Source organism: Anneissia japonica, unplaced genomic scaffold (genome assembly GCF_011630105.1).
Source record: "Anneissia japonica isolate Jap-2015-1 unplaced genomic scaffold, ASM1163010v1 scaffold287858_len863314_cov180, whole genome shotgun sequence".
Classification (NCBI taxonomy): Eukaryota; Metazoa; Echinodermata; class Crinoidea; order Comatulida; family Comatulidae; genus Anneissia; species Anneissia japonica.
In genome coordinates, this window is record NW_022693771.1 from 302,953 (window position 1) to 326,221 (window position 23,269).

Consider the following 23,269-nt stretch of genomic DNA (forward strand, 5'->3'; position numbering starts at 1 on the left):
TTCTATATGAACGAAGTGGAGGAGATTGGAAGATCGCACTTGTGGTTTCATCTGATAAAAGTATATCGAAATTATTCTTTAAAATGGTGAAGATTTTGGTAGTCGTAGGATGGTAAGTCAGGATGATGGGTATTCGATCAGCGTCAACATGCATACGGGGTTGTAGAGCTTCATCTTGAGTCATGTGCGCAATACGTTTTAAAGAATTATCAGTTATGTGAGTAGGATATCCTCTATCCTTGAAAAATGAGATCATTTCTGTAGCTCGTCGTTGAAAATCATCATGATCAGTACATATGCGTTTAAGACGGATATTTTGATTATAATTGATACGTTACATCATTTTCCATACATATACATAGACCTAACAATACTAATTTAAAATTATAACTTCTTAACTATACGTAGGCCTAAAACAATAATAATCTAAAATTATAACTTCTTAATTATACGTGAAAACAAATAACGACACTACGAATGGAGCCATAATATGTAGCGCCCCCAACTTGCGTGTTCGGCTTCTTCGGCGATCATAAATTTCTTGATTAAATGCATCCTATCAAAGATATTAGAATACATTTTCTAATCGGTAAGTTAGGCGTTCATAATACATGATATTAATAATCTAAATAGACAATATAATTTGTGTAATGTTCTATAGAGTAAATAATATTGTTCATCAAACTTGGGTACGGTTTGACCAATGATGGGTACGGTTTGATCAAAGATGGGTATGGGTTGACTAAAATTCTGGGTACGGGTTGACCAAAATTTGGGTACGGTTTGTGCGTACGGGTTGCATGGGTACGGTACCTAGGCGTAGAGGTAGGCATAGCCCTAAAAGGCCTGGGGGAGTCCTATGCCCTAGCTTTTACCTAGAGGCTGACTGTAGGGCCTCCAAGCCACGGGGATTCCCCCAAGTTCACCACGGCACTACTTAATTTATAATTTTGTTTTTTTATTTTTTATTAAACATAATTTAATTTTCTACAACAGCACAGTATGTAGTTTAATCACTAAATAAATTATTAAATCATTGTGTTAACTTTTCAAATAAAAGTGATATTAAGTAAAAAATAGGTGATGGTAATAGACTGATAAAGTAGCATAACAAAATCATGTAACAGAAAACGATATTATAAATAAAGCTTAATGCTAATTAATATAATAGAATATGATATAAAATAATATAGCATCATTGGCAATGGTAAAAAATACAACTATCTATGATCATGATAATAACAACGAGAGTACAGTATAATACAAATGAAACACAGCTATTGAAAAAAAGAGTATGATAAAGTTATTTCGAAGGAATAATCTGCTTAATAGTGTGAGAGGACTCCACAGTCTCGGTTCAGACCTTTGTTTATACAAATTTTTGAATCATTTTTTGTTGTTTGATCATTCTATCAAATCTGTTTTTGAAGATCATTTTCTGTAGCACTGCTACTTTGAGATCGCGTACTGTATGTTCTGGGAGGTTGAAATGTAGTCCAACAGGTTTGTCTTGCTGATGTCTTACTGTATATGAGATTTCATATTAATCCGTTTGTGTAGCGTTTGTTCTGTTTCCCCGATATGGTGTTCAGATATTTGAGGCATGATACAATATATTATATTATATGTGGTACAGGTGTGTCATCCCTTGATTATTAGCTGTTTGACATAATTTGCTTACTGCTAGGAACTGTCTGAGTGCCCATCAACAAGCTTCTTTACATCAAAATGTATCTCGTAACATGTATATTAAATCTTGTCATAATTTCAGATATACTTTGCTAGTAAAAGGCCCACCGATGAAGCCTGCTAAACAGTCTCGCTTTTCTACTCAGCTTTTGTACCTTTGTATCACTGCCCTAATTATAGGTGTGATAATAACACTATGGAATGTTCATGAGCTTCACGTTATGCAGAGGATACATATGAAGAACCAGCATTCAGAGATCTTTGAACCGCAGTCTCTGGTAGAAAGTAACAAACCCATATATTGGATCAATGCCAGACATGTAAGTAGTTCTTTGGCTACTGAATCCATATATTGAGTTATTCAACAATATATGGAAAATTATATGAAAATTCTATATAAATTTTTACATAGTTTCCATTATAAATTTTTTAACTTGAAAAGGGACATCTCAAGGCTGAAGCAATGATTTTCAAATTTAGTAAGTTTGGTTTACAATACTTTACAATGTATAACAAGGCAACTGGGAGCACCTCTGGGCGCATGTTCAGTACAGTTGCAGGGTCAGGTGTGTAGCAAGTCTTAGAAATTTGGCAGTAGATCAGATGGGGATGTTGTTTCCATTTGTAATTTAAGATATTAACGTCTGGTGAAGTTCTGATCTACATCAATCACTAAGGGCCTTTTCAAGCGAAAAAATGTCTGTGTGATTTACTATGTAATTCACCAGTACTTACATTTTAAAACTGCTCAAACTCTCGTCTAATTACCTTACCATCTAGATTTTCCGCAACAATTTTGACCACCAAATTGCTGAGTAGAATACCGTGTATGGGATGACCATCGAGCCGGAGGCGACAATAAATCAACATAATTGTTTTCCAAATATTTGTCCACAATCCAGCACGCGAAGTTCTATAGGGTTATGGACCAGGCTGGCAGCAGCTGTCTTCATGCTCTCCTTCTCCACCTCACTTGCACGACGAAATTAAATTTGGATTGGATACTAAATCCATCAACATAACATCACATCATTGTAGCCATAATGGTGGCTTGTAGCATAGCTACGCATTCGATCTGTAGATTTACCATTATTCAGAGAAACTATCTTGAATAAACTAGCGTGCGTGTGAATTTTTGTAAGCGTTTATATGTTGTTGAGCTTGGATGTTGTTCCCTCGTGCCGCGCTGTGGGGTACGTGCATGGGTTGAGTATAGCAGCAGTAGAAAGTAAACAAACAATGGATTGATGGGATAAGTGTTTCTCATTTGCATTTGATGACCTTTGAAGTTTTCTTCCTGAGTAGTCTCATAACACGGTATTTAATGTTAGTTAAACCTTGCTCAAATGGAGCTCAGTGCGATTTACCGGTAAATTTAACAGAATGGGGTTGGGATTTTTTGCTCGAACGAGCCTTAATTTTTTTTTATGCGAAAAGGTAAAAAATATATGCAAGTAGGATTGGACTATTATGAAATATTTTCTTGATAACTGTAGTTTTGTATGTGGTTTGCCAACAACGAAGTAATTTCTTGTACTGTGTTTTCACTTTCACAAGACCAATAAAAGTTCTGTATTCTGTTTTGTTTTTTGATTGTTAATAAATATTTAGCTGCATACTGGCTACCTAGACCATGTTATGGCTGTTTTTGATCGGATAGGCTACAGCAAAGGTGGACCAGACTCGGAATGGGATGTCTTATGGTCACATGACTATCCATTCACTGAACTCCAAGATAAGATATCCAAGATGAGGTCACACCAAAAGGTTGGACATATTTTATTCTTATATTTTTTTCAATTGCAAATAAAAATTAATAAAAATAACAATGCAATAAAAAGGTTGAAACCATGGACCTATTAATAAGACTCATAGGTCAATGAGGAAACAGAGTACAAATAGGTTCAATTTAATTTTACCAGTAATTAGTAATCGTCGAAGTAAAGGAAACTCAATTTAGTGTTGAAGAATTGCATACGGTATTAGTGGCAGAGGTTTACTTTAGAGCCTGATAAAAAATGGTTTAGATACTTTAAATAATCTCACATTCTGCAAATACACAACTAGAAATGGAGAAGGAACAGACTGGGCTCATAGGATTACAAAAAAAAACCAAACAAAAAACCCCTGAAAGAATTAAATCACTGATTTTCACAACATACTATTAAATCGTAGTGGATATCTTTCTTTCTTTATTCAATTTCAAATCCCTTACAAAAATTGCAATCACGTAAAAATATTTATAAAACATTTAACAAAATTTAAGGCAGGTAGGGATCAGGTAGCACAGACACAGACTCCATCAACCGCTAGCCCCCCCCCCCCCCCCCCCCCCAATACGCATAAAAAAAGAGATACAATACGCATAAAAAAGTTTAAGACCTTTTTTGTTTTTTTCGTTCATATTTGTTTCTTTTATTTTACCCATATCTGACTAGCATAGTCAAGTTTGCTCCTAACAATTGCACAATATAATGCTTTTAATGTAAATTGATCGCAATTATTAAAACAAGTCCTATGAATTTAACTTAACAACCAATTTGCTTTGCAGCATGTTTCCAAAATATGCGAATTAAAAGTTAAATCATTTGAAAAAATAACACCCAAGTTATAATTATATTAACTAATTGAAGAAGAATATTATTTAAGGAATACACAGGTGAAAATTCAATTCATTGATAATGGCAATGCATTTGCATGATCCGACATTATCTGGAACAAAAATAACATTGGCCTACAATACAATGGAACTGTCAGTTCCATATGAAGTAATTTACATTCAAGTGGCATTCATACAGTCTTAATAGAACCATCCAAAACACCAATTAATATCAGAACTGCTTTCATTATTAAATTATGTTAATAATACAAACCAAAATATTATTAACATAATTTAATAATAACAACAACATTTAAATTATGTTAATAATATGTCAGTTTGTATAATTTTATTAGTATTTTTAGAATGTGTGTGGTGTAATTAAATGAAGGGGCTACCTCTCAAGACTTGGAATAGGCCTAAGACTGTTTTCTTTGGCAGTCCACCAGTAGTATGCCTACTCAATGCATTAGGCAGGGACAAAAGCTATTCTGCATCATACTATCATGTGAGTTTGTGAGCATGCATCCACTTACCTGACCTGTTCTGAAAGCTTCACATTTAGAAAGCAAGAAAACACTGGGGGAAAACTACAAACATTTGAAGTTATTAACAAAAGATGAGAAACACCACAAAGTATCTCAAAGTTGTCTGAAATTACTTAAAATTTAGTTAAAAAAATAAGAGAAAAGCGCACAAACCTCAAAAGTTAAATTCCTAAATGACTTCCACAACAATTGATATTGAAAAAGAACCCCAAGATTTATGATCGTGATAATTTACAATTTTTTTTTTTCACAGGTGAACCATATTCCTGGCTCTGGATTTATAACAAACAAAGTAACTTTAGTTTTGTCTGATATCGAGTACATTCCAAAAGCCTTTCAAATGCCACAACAAAAGTTTTCTTTCAAACAATATGTAAGTCAGTGCTGGAACCTTTCTTTAAAATTTTATATGCAGAATTTTTGTTAAACATGTATTGTCCCCAGAAAATGACAAAAAAAAAATTGTAAAATATAACTTGAAATCAGCCTGCTCATTTTGCAGTGACATACACATTTTTAACATGAGCATAGAAATTATTGAATCTATATTATTGGTAAATACACTAATTCCTCTTTTTAATTTGATCATTTGTATGCTAATTCAAAATGAACAAGTTGATTTCAAAAATGATTTTTATAATTTTTTGGGGATATTTTCCATCTAAATTTATGAATATTAACTTATTACATCAGTGTTTGCATGGTGAAATAACAATTAATGTGTGGCTGTGTCGGACTAATTGTAGTATTTGCAGATCATTTAATGTTATTATGATAGCAGTTCCTAGAAACATTATGGTCTACAATCACAATTTTTACCATCCTGAACCATAATTTTTTTCTTGAACTAAGAGTTATAATCTAGGAACCCACCTGTAAAAAATCAAATGTTGAACTTTGTAGGCTCATCAAATTTAGGCCCTTTGTAGGCTCATCAAATTTAGGCCCTTTGTGGCAAGTTTCTGGGACCACAGAATAACTCAAACATATTTTGCACAAACTTTAACCTCAGTGAGCTCTTCTTGATAGATGGGACAACTATCATTATTCTCAATGTGTTAGCCCTCAAGACTTTTTAATCAGGTGTGAATAGATCCCCTACAGAGTGCTTTAAGGCAGTGGCTGTTAATTAGTCTCAAAAGCCCCATTCATATCCAACTATGGCGAGATAATTTTAGTGGATGAGCTAGAAGATCTCGCCATAAATTTGATTATGACCACTCAAGTATGGCGAGATGAAGGCCACTAAGCCCGTCGTGTAAATTTATGTCGACTAACTTCTTAATCCAGCCTAAAGCGAGTAAACAATTAAACAGCGGTAGGCAACAGGTCACGAATACACCAATCAAATTGAAGCAAAGTGACCTTCCATGCTTGCTGGTTAGCGTGTTTTTTAGTTACTATCATAAACACCATTCAGAATTGATGCAGTCTCCCTGATCTGTGTACTTTAATTTCAACAAGTCTTATTTTGCAAATGATGGCCGAAAAGTCAGTAAAGAAACGCCATCTCTGGACGTATGCGCAGGAATGTGACTTAATAGATATCTGGAGGGAGCCAGAAATCGCCGAAAATTTGAAGATAAATTGTACCGTCAGAAGGCTGGTGTCCACGAAAGGATAGCAGAGAGAACGCGGGACTTAGGCAACAATAGCATAACATCGGCAATTGTTGTGACAAAGTTGAAAAATCTAAGAGTAGACCACAAGGCTGTGAGAGGCGTTTTTATTCGTGGGACGGGCAAGGGGTCGGCCAATGTAAGGGATGACCCGAAATCGTCATGCCCACACTACCACGTGCTAAACGAAATACTTGGGCGAAAACCCAGTGTAAACCCTCCAGCTGGACTCCTCGGTCAGTCTAATCAACCGCTGAGACCTAGGCCTAGCTTACGCCTATAGTCTCGATCTAGCATAAACTAGTCGCGCGAAAATCAACAGTTATTAATGATGTGTTTTCCGAATTTCTGGTAGTCAACATATCTCGCTCTAACCTTAACGTCGAACGCGATTAGTGGATTTAATCCAATTAACTTGGCAAGTAGATCAGCTACTTCATCTGGCTATAATCCCATATGAACCTAGCTAAAGAAATTTTGTCTTTGTGTGTGAACTAGGCAGTGGTGTTATTAATCCACGATGCCTCCTCCATGGCATTATTAACGCTACCTGCAGACCCCAGATTAGTTAACGCCACGGCGATAACACCACAGTGATGCTTGAATGATTTTGACCAATCACAATTAGTTTTGCAATAGATTAGTTACTTTCCCGTGCTCTATATAATTGAAATGTTAAAGGGGTTAAAAAAAAAAATTTCTATTACATTTTACTTGGTTTACAATGTATATGATGTGTTGGTTGTGTTTTGTAAGATATTTTAATCTATTTAGATTGTCTATAAAACCTGCAACACCAAGAATTATATTACAATCTAGCTAAGAAATCTGAAGTGAAATTTTTCATTTAAAATACAGTAATAGTAGATGTTTTACTACGTAAACTAGTTTATCATTTTTTTTTTTATAGTTAAACATTGGTTCATTATTTAAAACCAAAAACTATTCCCCCATAGGCCTATATTACTATTACTAGTTTAACACAAGCGTTAATAATGATTGATTTCCTGATGATGACATAATTAATGTCGAAATATTGAATCCCAACACGATGGCGTGTATTTCAATACTTGGAGTATGTATTATACTTTCTTATCTGAGATTAATCAGTGGACCTTTCGGTTTTTCAGCGTTAATAATATTATAGTGAACGCCGTTCATGTGAACACTTTGGAATTTTAATCTGTGGATTAGCTTACGCTGGCGTAGGCTACTGTATGCCAGTCTTACGCGGTGTGTGAACATACCTTTCTTATTGAATATTATTGTCCTAATCTAATCCACACATAAAATAACATCCAATAACACCTCAAATGGTGTTAAAATCCCTAAATTTTATGGTAATGTAAAAAAAAGCCAATTCGTCATGTGGCTGTATCTGCGATATTAATTCAACTATTCTGTTTTCATCTGTTAGGTAAAGGAGCATCCTGAGAAATTATGGGTTCAGAAAAGCAATAACCATCGTGGTATACATGTAAGAAATGTGGAAGGTAGGAATTGCTTTTGAAATCTCATCTAAGTTTTCATTTTAGGAAGCCTCTTATACTTAGTTGATGCATATACCCATGGACCATGCATAGGGATTAGCATTATAAAGACCTATCGTCAGCAGTGCGTCATGCGTTCTTCTTGGAGCGTTTCATTTTGCTATAGACATGAGAACTTTTTAGTACCTTGCACGGCTGCCAGGCTGCCCACTATGCCTATGTACTAAACTAATAATGTTCTAAAGCTTAGTTACATTATCATTGGTTTACTCTCATAACCCAAAATGTGTGTGAATTAGGTAAACCTGTAAGAAATGCACACTATACACCCTTTTTGTTGTACCGCTATATGTTCTATTCCTTTTACTGTACTTTCATTCTAAATCAGGTTTAATTTACTCTAGAACAGGGATGGCCCTGGTTCAAAGTACCTCGGAGGCATTTCAGGCAGGCCGAATGTGGCTATTGTTTGATATTTTTTTTTTTTTCTAAATATTAGGTAATAACTCTGCAGTCATTGCAAATTTACCAACCAGCTTGTTTGTGTACTATGTTGCTCCCAAAGTCATATTGTAATTTAAAAACATAATTATTCATTATATTTGTTGTGGAGCATGTGCCGTTATTTTGTAGAAAGAAAGGTGGTGTTAGTATGTTTGCCATCCTGTTTGCCAAAATGTTAGTAAATAAACCCTTCTCATACACATGTGTACTCAGCACGTCTCCATTTGTTTATATTCCAACTTTCCACAGAAAATACATAGAGGGCAAGTTCATATATTCATTCTGGTTAAGTTTGAAAATTAAAACTGACATTGCAGCATTTCCCTGAATTGAGTAAAACTAACAAAAAGATAAGCTGAATACAAAAAGCAACATTCACAAAATTCAAAGAACAATAATCAACAATCTTATAATATATACGTGCAAACGTACAGTGGCATAACGCAGGGTTCCAAACCCCAGGGGCCCCAAAGAGGTCCTACCTATAGGATCGTCAATCTAGCACCCTGACCCAAAAGGGCTTTGTTGATACATGAAGCCATAATGTGTCTCTGATGAAAATTATTGCTATTAAAGTGCAGAGTAAACAACACAAGATTCTTTGCCAGCTTCTCCTTCATGAGTGCATGAGTGGGCATACCCAGATGTACTAATGAGGTAGACTGGCAATGAGAAATTATGGTTGTCATAATTTGGAGAGTTTTTACGAAGGAAAAACTTTGCACAAGTCCCATCCCCAAACAGCATGTGTAGTTTGAAATGCTTCTGTACTCTTGCCACATATAATGTTGGTTGGTGTGTGCCTTGTAAACACCATTCTAGTTTATTTTCAACTTGTCAATAAGTGAATTGGTACTGGTATGGGCATTTATATTGTGCCTTTTCCTTACGGTTATAAAGTGCACGCCAAATCTCATAGTTCAGGAAAAAACTCAAGGCAGCATGTAATACAGCATTAAACAGAAATCACAAGTGCCTCACAAAACAATTAACAAAAGCAAAACACAACACATGCAGTACAATAGACACAGCACTTGGAAAAAACAAACAATTGGAAATACTAGGCAGACAAGTGAGTCATGAGTGCCCATTTGAAAATATTGGGATCAGAAATGTCCATAAGCTCACTTGGAAGATTATTCCAGAGTCTGGCAGCGTGACAAGGAAATTGGGGGTTAGACAATTTTATCTGAAGAGTGTCACACCATGTGTGTGGTATGAAACTAAGTAGTAATAAAATGTCTGATCAAAGCTACCGCTGAACCTCGCTTTATATATATATATATATATATATATATAATGTATATATATAATAGAATATGTATAGTATTCAAGGTCTTTATTCAGATTTAGATAAAAAAAATTACAGACAGCCAGCCAAAAGGCTGTATATGAATGTATTACAAAAATAGCAACTGTATACAGTTAAAAAACACCAAAATTTAAGAAATTTACAATGAAAGTATTACAAAAATAGTTATACAGTTAAAAAAAACCCAAAATTAAAAAAATTTACAACATAAACAAAGAAAAAAAAAATATACATATATATATATATATATTTATAATTATATATAATAGAATATATAATAAATTATATATAATATAATATAAGTACATAATGTTATATGTGTAAAAGCATAGTTATCAGATCATATTTCATAATATCAATTAAATATTGGGGAAAAGGCTACAATGTACATATTTATTTTTTCAGTACGTAGATATGGTGCAATAGGGCGAGGGTTTGAATCTCAGATTATCTTGTTTTATATTGATAGAACTAGACTTCAGTGCAGATAACACATTCGTACAAGAATTTATTCAAAATCCGTACTTGGTTGATGGAAAAAAGTTTGATATAGGGATCTACACTGTGGTCGCATCTGTGGATCCTCTGAGGGTGTACTTCTACTCAGGTGACTGCCTTATACGTTACTGTGGCAAAGAGTATGTCATGGACAAATTCGATGATGTCAATACTTATGTGGTTACTGATGATTATACTCCAACTTGGAAGGTTAGATATTTCACTTTTTTATTACTATGGAAGTTGTAATCTTTCTAATAGACAGGTTTGGCCTTTGACCTTTTCTTATATATTTCTTTGTGTGTGTTTGTATAGACCAGGGTTGTAAACACAAGAACTGTACACATAATTTTACTGAGTCAAATTGATGCTGGTTAAGTAGTTTTTATATGGAGCCTTGGTTTTCAACATCAACTATGATAGGCCTTGTTTTGTAAAAATGATAGAATGCAATTAGCAAAGTGGGAAGGGTAGGAAATTAAAAATTAAAAAAAACTTCCAGCATTCCATCTCCGGAAAATTTGCAATAAGGAGTCCGATACCCCAAGAAAAGGGCCTATTAATATAAGGTAAATCCCCACAGTCCGGAGAGTCCATCAACCCTACTAAAAGGGACATTAAAAACAGGACAAGAACGCAAATTACTGGAATTAACATTAAGATCAAACAAAAGATCACAGCTAAAAGAGAAATTAAACACATTTATACTGAAGCAACATGTCATGTAATAAAAACCTGTATCTTAGGGGCCTGTTTCTGCTGCTTTTCCTAAAAATACGGTATTAAGTATACCATATAAAATGCGGTTTCTGAAATCCAATGCGCCGTTTCTGCTAAAAGTATTTTTTGGTGGTCTTGTTTAAAAGGTAGCTTTATTACCCAAAATGCCTTTCGTGAGACGGAAGTTTGGATTGACATGTGTAGTGAGTTTTCTTCTTCTCGATAAACATGGTTTCTTTAAAGAACGTTGTAATTTTGGTTTCATCTATTTTGACAAGCTGACAGAAAAATCAAAACACAACCAGTGTCTTGTTCTGTTGGCTCTTGACCTCATGTTAGGGGTCATACAAAATACGGTACTTTTATAGGTATTTTTGCAAAATACCGGAATAATTCCATAAAAATAATGGGGAAAAATACGGTATATTTTTATGAGCCCCATTTATGCTGCAAAGAAAAAATACTGTACATATACAGCATATTTGGCAGCAAAAACAGGCCCTTGGAGAAATTAAAGGACAAGGATAGTTGGAAAAAGATTTTTAATTTCTGTGAATAACTTTTGTTCTTGGAATGACAAAAAGAGGACACACATAAAATAATGAAAAGAAAAGTAATGGTTTGTATACTACAGTAGAACCTCTATTAAGGAGACCTCAACAGATCTATTATTAATGGAAAGCACAACAATTTGGAATGTAAAATAAGATCAATTTATAAATTATTGTTACTAGATTCATTCAGCCATGTTAATGACACATTGTATTTATTTTTTAAATATTGAGCTTTCTATTGGATGCACAAGATTTGTTTCTTATTTTATGACTACTGTTGTTGTTTTGATACAATAAAAAAATGTGTCCCCATCCCTGTAATTGGGGTGTCCTCTGGGGTTGGCCGTAGTTTTAAAAGATATATTTCCTCTTATTTAACAGAAAAGTGTCCCCTTAATAGGGGTGTCCCTGAATAGGGATGTCCCAGAGGAGGGCTTCTACTGTATTTCGACAAGCACAAGTTGGATTAGTCTTTGAACCTTCAGAATATAAATGAGAGTTAAAGCTACTAAAACCAAGTCTGATCCTTCTATGGATTTCATTAATATTTTGGATCCAGTATCATAATATTTAGTATTAACCTTCTTAAAAATAGGAATTGAAACAGAATTTTCTTATTTCATTGCTGAAGGTGTTTCAACTAGAGGTAACAGAGTATACAATGACAAATTATATAATTCAGTTCTGTAAATTAGAAGATATTTGCCATTATCCAAATTGTCAGTATTTCTCCATGAGGAATTACACTGGCTGACTCACACCAAGCATTCTGTTTCCTTTATATGGTCAATATGCTTAACAAACTTGGAGACATTTAGAGACAATCCCCAGTGCCCACTGCATGCAACAAAAAAGTTGAGATCTTCCTTGGCGTCCCCCTCGGAGCCGACAACAACTTCAGGTCATCAGCATACATAAGGCAGTAGGAGTTATTGACAAAATTAGGAAGGTCATTAATGAATAAATTAAAAAAGAGTGGACCCAGAATAGACCTTTGGGAGACACCTGCAGAAGGAACAGATTTCCAAACTGAACAAAACCATCAATAACTACACACTGACTGCGATTCAAAAAATAATTATTAACTTAAGAAGGGGACCATTAATGCCAATTTTCTTTATTCTGCAATGTGTTGTTTGTGAGAATGCAGTCAAAAAGCTTTGGAAAAATCGGTAAAATATGGTTAAAAAGAAATGAAGCAAGGAAACAAGGCTGTAATTAGTAATGAGCTTTAATGGGAACCTCTCCTCCTTGTGAACAGGACAAACATTTGCTTGCTTCCAAACATCAGAAAACCTAGTACCATCATAAATAGACCAATTTTTTAAAATTTTAATCATTAACCAAATCATATAATGTAAAGAATTATGAATTAATTTCATGGATTGATTTACTGATATTATATTTCTCTCACCCCTGCACATGGGCATGTGATGTTAAGTGTTAAACAAGTAATATTATGCAATGTAAAGTTGGCCTATAATGTTTAAATTTCAAGCTTTTTAGCAGGTCCCTCAATTACTCATTAGTTGGGTCCTTTTGTTTGTGGCCTTGCAAAATCCCACATCAGTGGTTGATGCAGGACTTGTTGTTTGCTGTTCAAACAACAAGGTTAAATGTTTATACTACAACTAGCTCCCAAAACAATCAGATGTTTAAAATTACTCTAGTATTTTTAAAGAATCATATGCATCCTTTGCAAGACAGAAAATGATGTACTATGAAGCCTACATGTTATCTATGAAAAACTAAACTAAATCAATATTGTGCCTTGAATTTATTGTTTATAAAGGAAAATTTACAAGTTGCTGTTAGGTTTTGCTTTATAAAGCATGGTGCTGAGACTAAAATTATAAAAATAACAACAGCTGCAGCAGCAACTTATTATTATTACATATTCCAGTTATATTTCTGAAGATTAATAAGTTCATAATATCAATTTACAATTTTCGCTGATGATACCATAATTATATTGTTATTCATTATTAGATGCCATCACTGCAGAAATACTACATTGATATGAAATTCTCACACAAGGAATCCCTGTATGCACACATGAGATCAGAAGGTAACGTTTCCCTGTTTAAATACATTTACTTAAAGTAATATCAAATAAAAAGTTAAATTTGAATTAATAAAAAATTAATAATTAGTAATTTGAATTACTAATTATACTATCAAATAAGTCAACTTCAGCAAAATGTTGACTTTAAGCCGGGAGCCTAGTCATTGTGGGCGACAGAGGCCACTTCCCAAGTCGCTCTGATATTTTTAGGTTTCTATGACTTATTTTAATGCATTTTTTGCATGTAAGTTTATGTAACATGATTTTACCCCAAAAAGCATACTTAATTTTAACTATGGTATTACTACTCAACATATTACAGTAAATACCAAACAAAACAAGCCAATTAAAATCAAAATATTTTTTTGGAAGTTTATTTTAACAAAACATAGACTGGCGATAGTGATGATAATATAAATGTCCCAATCACTTGGTTATTTATTTGTAAAAAAAAATATTTGAATTTGCTGGGGCCCTTTGAGGATCCAGGGCCTCTGGCTTTAGCCAGCGAGAGCTTATAGCTGTTACGCCACTTAATGCAAGTAGGACACTGCTCCAATAAAGTCCTATTATTTGCATACCTTTAATATTAAGAGGGAGCTGATCATGCTGGCAATTTTGCAGTTTTGGTATGTGTATGGACATTATTACATATTTTTCATATGGTGGAATCAGTACCCCCAATCAGCTTTAATAGGTGGCTCCTGTTCATGCTTGACCAGCGGAGAGCAATGAAATGACCACCGCATCCAGTTATACATCAGACTCTCTTCGATAGTTAAGATTTACCCAAACAACAACCCATGGACCACAAAAAAATATATAAGGCAACAAAAGAAGGAAGGCATTAAAAAATGGTGACATAAAGATAGGGCACAAAGATCAGAAAATTCATCTGAATAAGGAAATACTAAAAAGGAAAACATAACAGAATAAGTTGCAAATCTATTTTAGAACAAACTTTCACTCTTTTTGACTCTAGATTTAGATCCCACCAAAGTAGACAGGCAGATAGAAGATGCCATTCGGAAAGTTTTTCTTAGCAAGCTCCCACAACTAAGGCAATCATTGGAAAAGTACCAACATAAGAAGTAGGTCAAGAGTATCATATTTTTAGTCAAACTTTTATTGATTGAAAGTTAATAGTTCATAAAAAATTACATTTTAATGACTCTTTATTGTAATATCTGGGCAGTGTTTAGCCGATAAAATGCCTATTCGTTTACAAAGTATTGTTTTGATGATTAGTGAGGGTGCACTCCAACCTTAACTTTAAGGATAGGCAAATTAGTGTTTTAGGCAGCAGCATAAAAACTTCGTAATAGCCAGCAGCATAAACACTTCATAATAGCTAATATTTTTCTTTCTATTTATAGTATCTTCTTTGAGCTGACCCGGTTTGACTTTGTTCTTGATGAAGATTTAAATTTGTACTTGATGGAGGTAAAAATAATGTTTTATTAATGTAGTATCCAAAGTTAAACAAATGTAATCAAATTAATATAAGCCTATAACTAGAAATTGTAAATTGCAAGTGAAGTGCTGCGAAGTTCAACTGCATATATAGCTGATGTAGAAACATAGTAAAAACGAGCGTTGGTACCATGTATGCCAGTCTACAACAAGCCTCACCTAAATGTAATAATTAGCACGCTGAAATAGGGTAGTAAATAAGTTTAACTGGGTTCGTAAATAATATTGGCCTCAAAATATTTTGGCTGAGACATGGGCCGATTAAATGTAGAAATTGGAAACCTACTCGAGCGTCGCGACATGCGGACGTTGGTAAGTGTAGGTTAGTCTACAAACGTCGCCTAGAGTAATTGATTTTACCCGGCAGAACGAAAGAAGGAAACTCCGCTTTTCAGTCGTCTTAGGCCCTTGTTTTTTGACAAACAATGACCTTTCAGAGGTCAAATTGCTGTCAAGAATATGAATTGGCTGCTTCGCAGCAATAAATAATTCTTTACTTTACTGAGTGTACTATTAGCAGTCATAGAATATGTTCAGCAGAATTTTTAAAGTAATACTAGGAAAAGATCTTGTCAGATTGGTACTCTTTATTTAACATGAAATAGAGTTTTTATAGAAAAGAATGATCATAATTATGATTGCAATACATACTAACCAAGTATGTAAATGTTATGTGAATATAGATAAATATAAATCTTTATGTGAAACTAGCTACATACCGGTATTGTCATTCGGAATGGAGCAAGTGGCACATCTTAGTTGTTTTTAAAAATTTATACATCATATTCGGTAAATGTTAAATGTGGCAAAGACAAGCCAAACCAGTCACACGTCGCAAATCATGTTTAAGAGAAAATGGCCAAAACATGCTAAAATGTCAAATTTTAAAAAATCTATTTTTTTGCACTAAACTAACCTTTATATATCTTCACACCATTCTATGCTGTTATTTTCCCCATTTTCAATGTTAAAACAACACTTTTTAAGGATTTAAAGATAGTTTCTGCATGAGAAATGCCTGAAATCATAAACTTTAAAGGCTGAATTCTCATATATTGTTCTTTAAACAGCTGTGTGGTTAAACGCTTGTAACTTCATAAGGAAATGTCCGATTTGAATGATTTTTTTTTACCATTTCATAGCTATTATTTTACTCTCTAACACTGTATTAATAACACAAAATCAATTTTGCGACGAGTGACTGGTTTGGCTTGTCTTTGCCACAAATAAAGATTAAGCGCTTATAACTGAGATAGGCTTCAATACTGACAATGTATTTTAAATATATTTTCTATTTAAAAATATCAAAAATGATTTGTAATGGGTAATATATAAAGTATTACTTTTATCATACCAATTGGTAAATTACAAAGTGATGGCTTGCACTTAACACATTGAATGACATTTACAGAAAGTTGAATGAAGCAAGCAAGGACGTCTTATGTGTACATTAATGAGGCATAATAAAGTGCATTATTTAAATGAAGTTATCGATTCAAATAATCATTTAAATTATGCAATGATGAATCAATTATTAGATAATTTTATTAAATCTTTGTTGTATTATAAAAATGTAATATATAATACTTAAATTACATTTTTTAATATAATGATTATATTTATCTTTAAAATTTATTTAGTAATTATTTTGTAATTATAAAGATATGAAGTTGCGTCAGGAAATAATCGTAGGAGTGATGTTTTGCCCTACCTGATGTGATATCGTACCGAATACACAGTACGTCCCTAAATACTAAATACTCCTATATAAATTTTGTAATTGTTTCTTTGCAGGTCAACATGTCTCCTAACCTATCCACCGGTCATTTTGCTGCGAATAAACTTCTTTATCAACAAGTTATTTACAACACATTGAGTGTCGTAGATGTTGCACGGAACATTCCTGTTAGTTTGAAATTAAGGTAGTAATGCATTTGTTTATTGTCTTAATGTGTTCGATTGAACAAAGTTTGGTCAATTTAATAGCAAACTGAGCAAACCAGAAGAGTATACTTAAAGGAGTTTCACTATTAAAATTGTTGACTAATGTAGCTAAGTATTTAAGTCCGAGGCCACGACCGAGTGTAAACATTTTCTGAAGTTAAAAAAAAAGTTAAGAGACCTAGACAGAAAATAAATAGACAACCATGCTGGCTGGTAGTACCCGTTTGTAAAAAATGATCAGTGGCCAAGACAACTAATTAGTCTCTTAATTAGAGCGTATAAAGTCCTAGAAAACATTATCAATTAGGAAATTTTGAAATATTTAAATGAATGAATGAATTTCAAGTCATCAACATGGTTCTAGACAGGATAAATCTGTCAAACCAATACATGGGTAAAGATGTTGATGTTCTAATTTTGGATTTCCAAAGGGGAAACCAAGATTTTTACTAGTGTTAGCTAATGACATGAAGATGAGCCAAGGCTGCAAAGAAGGCCAACACTTCTCTAAAATAATTTAAGATAACTTTCAAGTACTGTTTGTACCATTACTTGATTATTTATATATTTCACCTTTAATACAATAACAGCTGTGATGTCTAGAGAATGCTTCAGTGCAGATCAACCCCACTTTGTGAGGGCATTTATCGGTTTTTTGAAAAAGTACCAGGCAACAGATAAAGAACTTTATTTGTTGATAGGCTATACCAAATATGATCTTTACATTATATATTCAAGCATGGTTTCTACCATTATTTTACTATTTATATTATATAATGTGTATCTTTTTTAGTACTGAAGACCAAGAATTAATGAGGGTGAGTTTGCGGGATATTCAGACAGATCCAGAGGCCTGCTCCAGTGAGGAATGCAAAGGCTGCCATGAAGTGGTATGTTTTTTTTTTTTTTGTTTTTTTTTGTGGAAATTGAATGTACCTGTCAGAGAACAATAATAGTAATTTTGTCTTGGCATATACAATTTTAAAATTATAGAGTAAATAATCAAATTTTAAAAAATTGTTTTAATCTTTGCATGCCACAAGATCTGTCAGTGTCTACATTACCTTTTCAGTGCTTATAATGTTATTGCTTGTAGAAATGTCAGCTGTGCAATCGTTGCTTGAATAATGAAGTAAGAAATGCCCTGTCTGATTCTTTCTTGGAGCATTTGAATCGACGACAGATGAAAAGAGTTTATCCAGAATCCCTAGTGAGTATTCAAAAGCATTTTAGACCTTATGCCTATATATGGCATACAACTATAAGCTGATCTCTGTGTTATCAATATCAAAAATTATCGAACGAGCAGTGCATGATCAAATAATAATAATATTTGTTAGAACATATACCCTCCTTAGATCAGTGGCACTCAGAAATCATTTTGTGCATTCAAAGTGAACCAAAATAAACAAGTTAAAATTCTTAGCTACAAGTATATTAAATAACAAAATTATTAAACAAAACATGAAATTTTTAAGTAAGGAAATAAAAACAAGTAATAGTGCTGCTGATGAGGCAGGTAGCTCCTCAAAAAACATGACAAGGGAATACAAATGCAAGAACAACATACTTCACTTGTCACTAATTTTGAAGGGCCATCTGTACCATCAATCAACTCTATGATAAATTATGGGTAAACAAATTTAATTAACTATAAATTAATTGGTAATACAGATACAGTACTTAATATACGACAAGGTTTGTAAATGCTTAAGTTCAGGTCTTTTTCTCCACGCTCGTTTTCCATAAATTTTTAAAAATTCACCAAAGCTTTTCTCATTAATGTTAATAAGCATTCAAAATTTGATCCTAAACATCATTATTATGAACTATTTAATTTACATTCAAGTTTACGAATGTTTAGCAGAGTGGGACAAGTAAATAGAAAGTGTCTTAAGTCTTCATTATTTGTGTTGCCAAGAGTACATATGACATTCTTATCCTCAGACCATCGAGAAACTGTACTATTAAGGGGCGATGTATTAGAGCAAAGTTTAAATTTCAATGTCACACCTTCAAAATCTAAGCTATCTAATAAATAATTGGTGATAGCACACATCCTTATTTAATTAATTGGTTAATTTCAAAGAAATCTTCCAATTTCACCAAAGCTTACGGTGTATATTACGGTACACTTCATTATATAACTTATCAGTCTCCATGCCCGACAACCAGATTATTGATAATCTGTCTCGCCAAAATATTTTTGCAAATATTGGTATAATAATACTTTTGTTCCATTCGTGAGGAAATTGCTCAAGCTCAATGCATTTTTAAAAATAAATTAAAAGATGTATTGTCCCTTGCTAATGTCAAAAAATCATAAAAAATAATTTTGAAATAAACTTGCTCATAATGAAATAGCATACAAATTATTAACTTGTGCATAAAAATTATTGAATTTATAAAGTGTTTACCCTGATTTGTAAACAAAAATTATAATAAAAATAATAAAACATTTCCAGTGACTTAAGTGTTTCTATCATTTATCGCTGTAAACTGATGGGTAGACATTTTTTAAATACACTAATTTCTATGTTTAAGTTGATAACTTTTATGTTACTTCAAAATGGGCAAGTTAATTTCAAAAAATATTTTTATGATTTTTTTGGTATTTAGCAAGGGACAATACATCTTCAAATAGGGAAAGTGTAATTTCCACCATTTTCAACATTGACCACCATTTTTTAATAAATCATTTGTTATTCTATCAAAGACCAGGGCTTAGCAAGGGTAATTGCATCTTCAACAATATTAATATCAAGTAGAATATTATATAAGAAATTTTGATCAGTATCGTCTAAACAAGGATCTTTAGCATAGTTACCAACCGCCTTGCATCGTGCGGGACGGTCCCGCATTTCAAAGTGATTTTGGTTGAAACACGCATTTTGCAAAAACACATGCATGATCATAAATTTGTCACGCATATAGTACAGGTCTATACGTGATAACGAATTATCACAAATTCAGGTGAAAATGTATTCAAAATTCTGATCTACTCTAATTCTAATCTGAACTTCCTTCTTAGGATCTTACATTTACATTACATTCTATATTAATGAATGTAATTTAGCTAAAGCTTTGTCTACACTATCAAATTTCATTAAAAAAAAAAACGTCACATAAAATGTGATGGAACATGTTAAATCTTTTTTATATACTTTGATAATATGTGATATGATGTCATTGTACCCATATATGCGCACATCACATTTTTTTGTCACATAAAATTTGATAGTGTAGACAAAGCTTTAGAGTGTGCACCACTACTAAAATTATTATAAGATTTAAAATTAAAACTCATTCTTTGTCTTCCTCATTGTATCAGTACCGCATTCCTCTGCCTTTGTTATCACTCTGAGCATGCTTCAGTCTTGCAGTGGTTTGTCTTTATACGCACGGAAGTCACATGGTCACCACCAGTTCAGGGTTCCCGATTGTGTCTATTCTAAAATGTTCAACATTAAAAAATAAGTGCTTTACTCATAGATATAAATGGTAGGATTGATTGCTATGACATTTTGATTTCATCTGTCCTCTAGACTCGAGATGAAAGTATGAGGTATCAGGATGCTCTGGATGATGGGTTACCAACTAACGACAAACTTCTGAGGAAATGGTATCGTTCAAAATGTATCCAAGAAGAGTCATGGTGCTACTAAATGCAAACAGTCACACCTCAATCTTTCAAATTCATTTGTATTGTTAATCCGTTACTTAACAGTGTTTTTGTATGTATATTTTGAACTTTTGAAATTTTATGGTACAGAATTCTAAATGCACATGAATTTTGGCTGCAAGTCCACAAGATGTGGATTGTTTTGGTGTCCTTTTTGAAATAAAAATATACATATGTAGATTGACATTGTCCGAACATAATTTATTAAAACAGTCTCTAGGGTATGCTGAAAAATTACTGCGAGGTTATTGATTAATTTACTATTGGGTGCAGCAGCTGAACCTGCTGAGGTACAAGACTATAGTTATTCTAAATATTTATTGTACTATAAGCCTTTATATGCGCAAGGAATTGAACAAAGATCTAGGTATCATAAGCAGTTATACATTTCTCAATCATAATTCAATTTAGGACCATTTCTGAATCATTCATCTTTTTAACGCATTATTGTATCAGCCTATTGCTGTCACCATTTTACCACTGCTTTACCTTGTTTTACACTTTTGTCTATTGTTATATGCTATAGATGTCACACACCATTGCACCTAAGATGCTTTATAGATTGTATTTTAACTATTATTAGTATTACTGTGTGTTGTTACAATAATGTACTGTATATAGTGTTGACCAGCATTATTTATTTAACATTTTTTTATATATTTCTTTTTTAAGTATTTGGAAGAAGGTAGAAATTTATAATTACACAGGTGTGACCAATTATTTGTAAGAAAAATTTAGTGAAAAGAATATGAAACAAAAAATTTTTCTTTTGTCAGACATACATATGATTCAGTTCCTTAACCATTAACATAGACAATGTTGGTAACATAAGTCATGCATCCCATCTAATTTATCTACTAAACATTGATGGTTATCTGTTATTATTATTATTATTATTATCCATTAAAATGTCAACTGTTGTACCCGAGTATATTTTATACTGATATTCATGTAATATATAATTAACTAGAAATACAGTGTATATTTATCACAAAACATATTTTTAAAAACTAGTTGAACTTTTATTTGGTATGTTAGAATATTATATTATACTACTATTTTTATATCTATGATTGTACTATTGTATTTATACTGTATATGTTCACGGTGCTATGCAGCAAATCTGATTCGATATGGTTACTTGCTATACTTTCAGGGCAATGAGTTCTGTGTAGCCTACCATATCTCCACTATGCGAGGGCAAATATCAGTGTTGTGAAGGGATGTGCTCTTGTAGTTGAACCTGCAATATACCAATAGTTCTTTGTGGTTTAGAAATACAATGGTCACATTGAAAGCAATAAGTTGCATTATTGAGTGCGATGCAAGAAGTGCACTTTTTTTATGCAATACTTTTTATGTTTTTATAACTATTTTAATCGAAGTTCTGTCTAAGGAAGATTTTTCCCATTGTATTTTATGATTGGAACGAATAAAGTTTGATTTAATTTGATTCATACAACTGATAAGAAGCTGTCATTGCATAGCTCTTTGATACAAGTATAATTTTGAGTTCATATTTATGTGATGTCAGAATTCAAAGCTGTCAATTGAATTTAGCCACAAAAGCCTTTGTGGGCTATGCTTTCTATTAGAAAAATTCGGCTAAGCTTTCTATTAGAAAAATTCCCATGGTTTAAGTAACAGTGGTGTTTAATTGGTTATTAGGTTTTATTAGTACGGCTAATGCAAATTAACCATGACTTTTTGTCTTTACTTTTCAGGGGTTTTTTTTCTATCTGTGTGTGACAATTAAGTACTGTACATGCAGGTTTGGATGCCAATTGGTCGAGTCAGAATGGGAGTCAGAAAGGATGGATTGATGAAATCAGGGAGTTTAGGATATTACTTGAAAGAATGACCACCAAGTAAAGGGGTTTTCCTCCTGCTGTAATGTGCAACAGCTAAATGTTATAGATAGACATACAGTACTGGTTTTGAAAATATAGTTCTACATAATGTTATACAGTGTTATGTCACAATTTGCTATAGGTAATATACTTTGGTAGACCCTGTATATGGTAAAAGCAAATAAATAGATGCATGCACAGTATGTTTGTATGCATATATAATAGTTATATGTGGTTTTATTATTTATTAAATTATGATAATGTGGGGTGTCAATAAACACATAAATAAATCATGCATGGTATTGTCAGTTTTTATTTACTGTACTCTTATACTTACTACCTTACCTTAAATATTTAACAATTAGGCCTAGGTAGATCAAAAATATAAATAAAATTACTGTATTTTCAAATAGGGGTGGTGCCAGGGCCCCCTGTCGGGGAGAAAAAAAAATTATTTTCTACATAATATTAATAGACTCTAAAATCGATTAAATAAGCCTTTGAAACCCCTAAATTGTTTTCAGGGGCTTCGCCTCCAGGACCACTTTCAAAACCTTTTAATCAAAGCTCGACCACGCCCACGTCGGTGGCATGGGCCCCGTCGGGTAAATCCTGGCGCCACCCGTTTTCAAATTAGCACATACAGATATTTTACATTATGCGCTATATAAGTTGACAATTATTATTAAACTGATTGAACATTTATCAAATTATTAAATAAA

The 23,269-nt window shown here is 33.0% G+C and overlaps 1 protein-coding gene across 4 annotated transcripts in view; it reads left to right on the forward strand.

Moving 5' to 3' along the window:
• Nucleotides 1–22,842, forward strand: part of LOC117100898 (probable tubulin polyglutamylase ttll-15) — a 25,302-nt gene extending 2,460 nt beyond the window's left edge. For 2 of the 4 annotated variants that reach the window (XM_033240730.1, XM_033240731.1), the window contains exons 2-13: nucleotides 1,772–2,009; nucleotides 3,301–3,456; nucleotides 5,090–5,209; nucleotides 7,873–7,948; nucleotides 10,231–10,469; nucleotides 13,523–13,601; nucleotides 14,581–14,689; nucleotides 14,975–15,041; nucleotides 16,866–16,993; nucleotides 17,809–17,905; nucleotides 18,112–18,225; nucleotides 20,561–22,842. In XM_033240730.1, coding sequence (XP_033096621.1) covers nucleotides 1,800–2,009; nucleotides 3,301–3,456; nucleotides 5,090–5,209; nucleotides 7,873–7,948; nucleotides 10,231–10,469; nucleotides 13,523–13,601; nucleotides 14,581–14,689; nucleotides 14,975–15,041; nucleotides 16,866–16,993; nucleotides 17,809–17,905; nucleotides 18,112–18,225; nucleotides 20,561–20,680 — 1,515 coding nt within the window. In that variant the 5' untranslated portion in view covers nucleotides 1,772–1,799 and the 3' untranslated portion in view covers nucleotides 20,681–22,842. The remainder of the gene's footprint in view (nucleotides 1–1,771; nucleotides 2,010–3,300; nucleotides 3,457–5,089; nucleotides 5,210–7,872; nucleotides 7,949–10,230; nucleotides 10,470–13,522; nucleotides 13,602–14,580; nucleotides 14,690–14,974; nucleotides 15,042–16,865; nucleotides 16,994–17,808; nucleotides 17,906–18,111; nucleotides 18,226–20,560) is intronic. The other 2 variants (XM_033240733.1, XM_033240732.1) reach the window with 1 other exon arrangement.
• Nucleotides 22,843–23,269: the final 427 nt, after the last annotated feature.